General features: G+C 48.5%; 1 protein-coding gene across 1 annotated transcript; it reads right to left on the reverse strand.

Moving 5' to 3' along the window:
* Window positions 1–1,146: 1,146 nt before the first annotated feature.
* On the reverse strand, window positions 1,147–3,126 carry LOC144180527 (uncharacterized). The gene has a single exon (XM_077708856.1). It carries the CDS (start codon window positions 2,992–2,994, stop codon window positions 1,570–1,572), a length of 1,425 nt encoding a protein of 474 aa, XP_077564982.1. The 5' UTR covers window positions 2,995–3,126; the 3' UTR covers window positions 1,147–1,569.
* Between the last annotated feature and the right edge of the window lie 5,858 nt (window positions 3,127–8,984).

An 8,984-nucleotide genomic window follows, 5' to 3' on the forward strand; every position in this document is an offset into this window, starting at 1 on the left:
GCCTGAAACCTACCTGCTTGGGGCTCAAGATGTTTTCGCATTCTAAGATATTTTCAATTCTACTGAGCAGAATTCGTTCTACCAATTTTACTACATTGGAAGTGAGGGATATAGGCCTAATGTTATCTATCACGAACCCCAACCTTTTGTTTTTAAGTAGGGGAACAATCTTTGCCAGTCGCCACTCAGGTGGGACCCACGAATGACGTAAGGAGTAGTTAATTACATGCAAAAGAGAGGCGGGGGACTCACTGAACAGAAGTTTTAGCATTTTGACTGTGATGCCATCAGGACCTGGAGCCGCGTCGGGGGCTCGACGTAATCCCTCCTCGAGCTCTTCCAGAGTTACTTCTACAAAGTTGTCCTGTCCATATCCGGTAAGGATGGATGGCGCCACCGATGTGAAACGCTGTTGTAATCCCTGTGCAATCCCGTTGAGAAAATCCTGGGTTTCATCCGGGGAAATGATAACCGACTCAACGTTCTGATCTGGGGGAGCTACTTTCCAACTACGTAGCACCTTAAACAGGGTGCTTTTTTTCCGTGGGTCCGATAGAAAAGAAAAACGTTGTGTCTTATATTCTTCCTTGGCCTTAGCAATAGTTCTTTTGAAAATTGCGCGAATGAATTTAAAACTACTCCAATTATCGGGGCACTGGTTGCGAAGCAGCCTCTTCCACGCAGCATTTCTGCGTCTCAACTCACGCGTGCACTCATCGTTCCACCAGAAACTGCAAGGGCCATCCCTAACCGATGACACTGTGAATTTTGAACGTTCTGTTGCTTCGCTAATCAAATTTAAAACTTCCGTAGCTATACTCTCTTCGTTAACTGGGGCCATTGAAGAAAGAGCTGAGCGTAATGCTTTACCAAAGCGCGTCATATCTACGAATGATTGAACTTTCCGGTTCGGAGTTCGCACGGAGCATAAGATTTCGAAAAACACTGGAACGTGATCACTGTTGGTGGCATCAGAAACTGTGTCCCACTCTCTTACCAGACCTGGCGTAGAAAGAGTCAAGTCCACGACTGAGCGGGACTGGCCCCTTATGCAAGTTGTCACCCCGGAGTTATGACAGGAAAGGTTGTGATCTCCAATCCATTCCCATAATCTCCTACCGCATGCATCCGTGCGGTAGCCCCAGGATACGTGGTGAGAGTTGAAATCACCTGCTAAAACACTGTGGGGTTTGCTTGAGGCGAGAGCGGTATCTAATGGTTTCGTCGATGCAACACCAGATGGGAAGTATGCATTAATCACTGTGAAGGGAGTAGAGTTTGGAAGACAGATGTCAACGCCCAAAATTTCGCATTCACTTGATAACAGTGTAAAAGAAATAGATGCCCTGTGGCAGAAAGCCGTGGAAACTAATGTAAGCAAGCCTCCGCCCCTACCTTGCCGGTCCAAGCGGAACGAGCGAAAGTTACGGACGGTAAAAAATTTAGAGGGAGATAGCCATGTTTCCTGGAGCAGAATAATATCCGGGGAGAGCTTTGATATTTGATAGGAGAGGTCAGGAGAAGCACTAATCGCGGAGCGGCAATTCCACTGCAAAACCCGGATCCGCCCTATAGCGACTCGAGCTGTGCAGAATCAATTGCCTGTTTTACAATGTCTCCAGACTTAGAAAAGCGAGCCATACCTTTTTTCGTTTTTGACTTAGGTCCCTTGTCTGTTTTTACATCTGTGGGAGAGCGAGTCCTCTTGCTTTTGAGTGGAGACGAAGGAAAAGCAGTCTCCATCTCAGAAGAGCTATCCTCAGTGGATGAGGAGACCGGTAGGGCATACATGCTTTCAGGGGGCTGGGAAGCAGCGAGGTTTGTATGCGATGCCAAAGGCACTCCAGTGGTTGTCATGGAGGAGCTGGATGTAGACGCACTCATCTCCTGAATACCCTGAGCTGATGATGAAGCAGAAGTTAACGGGAGAGCAGTGTCTGCAATGATTTCCGGATGCTGAGGGCGAGGAGAAGCAGGAAGAAGGGGAACCGCCTGAATAAACTCCGAAAGCTTCGCTGTCAGCAGCTGCATCTGGGCAAGGCACTGGGACATCGTGAGCACCAGCGGCTCCACATGTTTCGCAACTGCCTTCTCTGCTGCCGCGTCCATCATGCTTTTCAAAGCCGTCTCCGTAAGAGGGATCTGTTTAGACGTAGCACCTGCATAGCTAACGGCCCGTTCCTTGACAGTAGCTATAGCTTCACCGCGCGAGCACCGGCGTTTATCGATTACTTCCACAATCCTCTCCTCCTGCGCACGAGCGGTGCAGCTGATTGAGTCCGCCGGGTGATCCTCGCCACAAAGGCAACATTTCACATCACCGCTGCACTGGGAATCCGCGTGCTCTTCACCGCAAGTACAGCATCGAGCTACTGACTTACAGCCTCCCTGACTGTGGCCATAGCGCCAGCATTTGCGACACTGCAACGGTCTTGGTTTGAGGGGTTCGACTCGAAACAAAAGTGGCCACACTTTAATTTCTGATGGGCAGGAGCGGCCAATGAACGTGGCAATCACCGATTCAGTTGGTACTCTGGTCTCATTTACTACACGATTACATCGGTAGACGGAGATTGCGCCAGCCTTTGCAAATTGCTCGAGCACCTCCGGGGGAGTCAGGGCAGTGCTGACACCGCGAATCAATCCTTTCGAGCAAGCTAGATGCGGGGGGATAAAGGCGCTTACCGGAACCGACGCAAACGTCGAGCAGGCAAGCAGGTCCACAAGGCATTCTTTATCTGAAGACCGACACAAGATTCCTCCCCTGCCGAAAGGCCTTACCTCCGTGATCTTTTTGAAATGGGCGGTGGCCGCCCTCAAGTCGTTTTGGATGGAGCTCGGGTTGTTCCGGCGAATGAAACCGCCGTTGGAAGGCACCAGGGCCACGGGGATGCTCGTCACACCGCCACTTGTAAACTCATCCAACGGGAGTTCCTGGGTAGGGAGGGACGCCGACCAGGGCGATGTGCCCCGGCCGGGAGAGTTGCCATTCATCTCTTCCGAAGTCACTGCCTCACCTGCGCGAACAACACACAGAGAAAAGGGCAAAGGGGAGATACAAGCAAAGCCAAAAATCTAAAGAAAAAACTCTCAGATGAGCAGCCCAGAACCTGGCCAAGCACCCAAGACAGCCCGTTCGCCACGAGCACAGAGCACAAAATTCGTGACTTCTTCGTCGTTTGCCTTGGGTGTCAAACCCCCAAGGCAAACGACGAAGAAGGTCCGTATTCAGTTTTTTTTTTTTTAATTTCTCGCCATTTCTCAACGTATAAGGACATTTTCGAACCCGTTACCAGGGCCAGTGACGCAATTTGAGTTCTTGAAACAATGTTTCGGTAGTACACGAATTATGCAGCACTTATAAATCAGGCACCGATTGTACGCTCCCGATTTATTAAAACGCCAGGATTAGCTTCCGTAGCGCTTTTCGCTACTCCCTGGCTGGTAGCAATGTGCTCGCAGCGTGGTCAGCCCCAAACCACTTTGCCCCTTTCCTTTGAAAGCCTTTTTTGTGTGCACATACCAACTTGCCACGAGCTGTCGAAAAAAAGGAAATAAATACGTGCAACGCTAACAGCAAGCTCGGGGGGCGCACTTTTGTTTATTTTGCCCGAGGCTACTGCCAAGAATAGCAGACGGGCAGCCCGCGCATGCGCAGATCGACACTGAAAAAGGTCCATGCAAGGACTGACAAGAGTGAAATTTGGTGATTCAAGGGGGGGTGTCCAGAAAAACTAGGGGGGGTCTACACACCCCCTAGGGGGGGTGTAGGGAAATCACTGGGGGAGGTGGCGGTGGGGTGATATTGGAAGGGAAAAGATTTGCCGAAATAAGCACTAAGTCTGGCTCCTGTGCTGCCTGGAAGAAAGTTCGGATAAGGTTCGAACACTCAAACACCACCTCTGGCTAGGTTCCGGTACTCGCCTATACCATTCGTTAAAATGCGACGCATAGCAGGCGTTAACATCACTTTCACGTTCATAAACAAACTATTAATGCAAGTTTTCCGTGTGATGAATGTTCAGGAAACACGAGAATTCCTCGTACGAAATGCCCTATGACGAGTTTGAATTCATGACCAGTTTACCAGTGACGAGTTGGACTATGACGAGTGGACTTGTGATGAGCGGGCCTAGACCCGGTGAGCATGGCTTTCCTCATGTACCGATTGAAGCGGATCTGTAGGGAAAGTGCGTTAGAAGTAACCAAGTTGATGCTGCATAAAAGGGAAACGACCCGGATAGCGTTGACGGCGCATTATCAAAAGTGAATGGTGGAACCGTTTCGTCGTGAACGGGTAACCGTTATTTCTGTTTTCTATTCAGTTCCGGTTCGGGTTCACCGGGCTCAAAAATAACGATTCCGATTTGGCTTTAGTTCCGGCAAAAAACAGGTTCGGTTCAACACCAGTATATATATATATATATATATATATATATATATATATATATATATATATATATATATATAGCAGAACAGAGAGATACGGGACGAGGGACTCGGTAAAGATACATATCAAGGTTGCAGTCGTCATTGCCAGTGCTATTCGGCTTTTTTTCGAAATATATAATAGGGCCGAATGACGTGTGCTTGTCACGTTTCTTTGATTCATTGATAAATAAGCGAAAATATAAGTCGAGAAAAAATCCGCCGTTTTCCGGGAGCGGGACTCGAACCCACATCTCCGCATAACCGGTGCGGTGCGTTAACCAATTACGCTATCCCCACAGCGGCTTCTCTCTCGACTTTAAAGCGGGGGTTTATATTTACAAGAGCTCTGAGGCCGGTCAACTAGCGCCGCCCCTCGACTACCGCGGGAGACGTAGAACGTCTTCTTTCCCAGCGGCCGCCACGTAGAACGTGGTCGGAGGTCGGGGTTAGCAATTGGCATATCCGAACTGCTGGAGCCAGTGCCTCGTAATGCATGTAGCAGAACAGAGAGATACGGGACGAGGGACTCGGTAAAGATACATATCAAGGTTGCAGTCGTCATTGCCAGTGCTATTCGGCTTTTTTTCGAAATATATAATAGGGCCGAATGACGTGTGCTTGTCACGTTTCTTTGATTCATTGATAAATAAGCGAAAATATAAGTCGAGAAAAAATCCGCCGTTTTCCGGGAGCGGGACTCGAACCCACATCTCCGCATAACCGGTGCGGTGCGTTAACCAATTACGCTATCCCCACAGCGGCTTCTCTCTCGACTTTAAAGCGGGGGTTTATATTTACAAGAGCTCTGAGGCCGGTCAACTAGCGCCGCCCCTCGACTACCGCGGGAGACGTAGAACGTCTTCTTTCCCAGCGGCCGCCACGTAGAACGTGGTCGGAGGTCGGGGTTAGCAATTGGCATATCCGAACTGCTGGAGCCAGTGCCTCGTAATGCATGTAGCAGAACAGAGAGATACGGGACGAGGGACTCGGTAAAGATACATATCAAGGTTGCAGTCGTCATTGCCAGTGCTATTCGGCTTTTTTTCGAAATATATAATAGGGCCGAATGACGTGTGCTTGTCACGTTTCTTTGATTCATTGATAAATAAGCGAAAATATAAGTCGAGAAAAAATCCGCCGTTTTCCGGGAGCGGGACTCGAACCCACATCTCCGCATAACCGGTGCGGTGCGTTAACCAATTACGCTATCCCCACAGCGGCTTCTCTCTCGACTTTAAAGCGGGGGTTTATATTTACAAGAGCTCTGAGGCCGGTCAACTAGCGCCGCCCCTCGACTACCGCGGGAGACGTAGAACGTCTTCTTTCCCAGCGGCCGCCACGTAGAACGTGGTCGGAGGTCGGGGTTAGCAATTGGCATATCCGAACTGCTGGAGCCAGTGCCTCGTAATGCATGTAGCAGAACAGAGAGATACGGGACGAGGGACTCGGTAAAGATACATATCAAGGTTGCAGTCGTCATTGCCAGTGCTATTCGGCTTTTTTTCGAAATATATAGTAGGGCCGAATGACGTGTGCTTGTCACGTTTCTTTGATTCATTGATAAATAAGCGAAAATATAAGTCGAGAAAAAATCCGCCGTTTTCCGGGAGCGGGACTCGAACCCACATCTCCGCATAACCGGTGCGGTGCGTTAACCAATTACGCTATCCCCACAGCGGCTTCTCTCTCGACTTTAAAGCGGGGGTTTATATTTACAAGAGCTCTGAGGCCGGTCAACTAGCGCCGCCCCTCGACTACCGCGGGAGACGTAGAACGTCTTCTTTCCCAGCGGCCGCCACGTAGAACGTGGTCGGAGGTCGGGGTTAGCAATTGGCATATCCGAACTGCTGGAGCCAGTGCCTCGTAATGCATGTAGCAGAACAGAGAGATACGGGACGAGGGACTCGGTAAAGATACATATCAAGGTTGCAGTCGTCATTGCCAGTGCTATTCGGCTTTTTTTCGAAATATATAATAGGGCCGAATGACGTGTGCTTGTCACGTTTCTTTGATTCATTGATAAATAAGCGAAAATATAAGTCGAGAAAAAATCCGCCGTTTTCCGGGAGCGGGACTCGAACCCACATCTCCGCATAACCGGTGCGGTGCGTTAACCAATTACGCTATCCCCACAGCGGCTTCTCTCTCGACTTTAAAGCGGGGGTTTATATTTACAAGAGCTCTGAGGCCGGTCAACTAGCGCCGCCCCTCGACTACCGCGGGAGACGTAGAACGTCTTCTTTCCCAGCGGCCGCCACGTAGAACGTGGTCGGAGGTCGGGGTTAGCAATTGGCATATCCGAACTGCTGGAGCCAGTGCCTCGTAATGCATGTAGCAGAACAGAGAGATACGGGACGAGGGACTCGGTAAAGATACATATCAAGGTTGCAGTCGTCATTGCCAGTGCTATTCGGCTTTTTTTCGAAATATATAATAGGGCCGAATGACGTGTGCTTGTCACGTTTCTTTGATTCATTGATAAATAAGCGAAAATATAAGTCGAGAAAAAATCCGCCGTTTTCCGGGAGCGGGACTCGAACCCACATCTCCGCATAACCGGTGCGGTGCGTTAACCAATTACGCTATCCCCACAGCGGCTTCTCTCTCGACTTTAAAGCGGGGGTTTATATTTACAAGAGCTCTGAGGCCGGTCAACTAGCGCCGCCCCTCGACTACCGCGGGAGACGTAGAACGTCTTCTTTCCCAGCGGCCGCCACGTAGAACGTGGTCGGAGGTCGGGGTTAGCAATTGGCATATCCGAACTGCTGGAGCCAGTGCCTCGTAATGCATGTAGCAGAACAGAGAGATACGGGACGAGGGACTCGGTAAAGATACATATCAAGGTTGCAGTCGTCATTGCCAGTGCTATTCGGCTTTTTTTCGAAATATATAATAGGGCCGAATGACGTGTGCTTGTCACGTTTCTTTGATTCATTGATAAATAAGCGAAAATATAAGTCGAGTATTCTGTATATATATATATATATATATACAGAAAGAAATGCCGGCAGTCTACAACACCAAAGAAGGCATAGGGGAAGGTTAGACTATTTTTTTACCGTTAGTGACGTTACATTATTATTAATTTTTATTAATTACGTGAGAAAGAAAGAAAGAAAAACACGCGCCCAGAGTGGGGACCGAACCCACGCCTTTCGATTAGATCTCGAATGCCTTTCCAATTCGGCTATCTGGGCGACTGTGTTCTGCTTCACTTTCTGGGGTGTTTTTCTTTCTTTCTTTCTCACGTAATTAATAAAAATTAATAATAATGTAACGTCACTAACGGTAAAAAAATAGTCTAACCTTCCCCTATGCCTTCTTTGGTGTTGTAGACTGCCGGCATTTCTTTCTGTATTTCCTAACGAGCCCCTCATTTCCAAACCCTATTATCGCGCGAAAGCTTAGCGAGGGCCTCGGTTCTGGCAGCCTTGATGCCAAGGTAGCATAAGAGGGTTTCCCGCCAGTTGACCGCTCATGACAGGCTGTAGACGTTCGCGTCACGCCCCGGGGGTTGAAAAAGAAGGTCCCCTTCTCCACGTGTAGTCTGAGTGGCGCTGGCTACCACCCTCAAGCATCAGATACAGTTGTAGTAAATATAAATACCCCAGAAAGTGAAGCAGAACACAGTCACCCAGATAGCCGAATTGGAAAGGCATTCGAGATCTAATCGAAAGGCGTGGGTTCGGTCCCCACTCTGGGCGCGTGTAATAGTCTAACCTTCCCCTATGCCTTCTTTGGTGTTGTAGACTGCCGGCATTCCTTTCTGTATTTCCTAACGAGCCCCTCATTTCCAAACCCTATATATATATATATATATATATATATATATATATATATATATATATATATATATATATATATATATATATATATATATATAGATAGATAGATTTATAAATTTGCATCGAATCAGAATAGGAAATGCGGGGCTCGTTGAAATAAGACAGAAATAAGGGTTGGCAGTCAAGAAAACCTCGGAAAGCAAAGGGGAGGATGTGGTAGGTCATTGAAACAGATAAAGAATTTCAAAATAAATAAAGAAAGTGGAGAAAAAATGCCCACCGGGTGGTATCCCAACCCGAGATCTCCAGAATACCGGTCTGTGGTGATGACCACAACGCTACCAGCGGGGCTATTTTCCCCTCCACTTTCTGGGGTATTTATGTTAAGGTATTTTTGTTTCCTGCGCTTGGGGGTGGTAGTCAGCGCCACTCGGACTACTCGGGGTGAAGGGGACCTTCTTTTGAACCTCTGGGCCGTGACTCGAGTGTTTACGACATGTCGAGAGGGGTCGACCAGCGTTGAACCCTCTTAAGCTTCCTATGGCCCCAAGACTGTCAGAACAGAGGCCCTCGCTGTTCATGTAGCGAATCAGAATAGGAAATGAGTAGCTCGTTGAAATAAGACAGAAATAAGGGTTGGCAGTCAAGAAAACCTCGGAAAGCAAAAGGGAGGATATGGTGAACATTGAAACAGATAAAGAATTTGCAAAGCAAGAATGAAAGTGGAGGAAAAATGCCCGCCGCGTGGGATCCGAACCCACGACCTCC

Source organism: Haemaphysalis longicornis, unplaced genomic scaffold (assembly GCF_048455015.1).
Source record: "Haemaphysalis longicornis isolate Haplotype H1 unplaced genomic scaffold, Haemaphysalis longicornis Haplotype H1 scaffold_4, whole genome shotgun sequence".
Lineage (NCBI taxonomy): Eukaryota > Metazoa > Arthropoda > Arachnida > Ixodida > Ixodidae > Haemaphysalis > Haemaphysalis longicornis.

Coding starts and splice junctions, on each gene's coding strand:
- LOC144180527 (XM_077708856.1), bottom strand. CDS start 2,994: ATGAATGGCAACTCTCCCGGCCGGGGCACATCGCCCTGGTCGGCGTCC.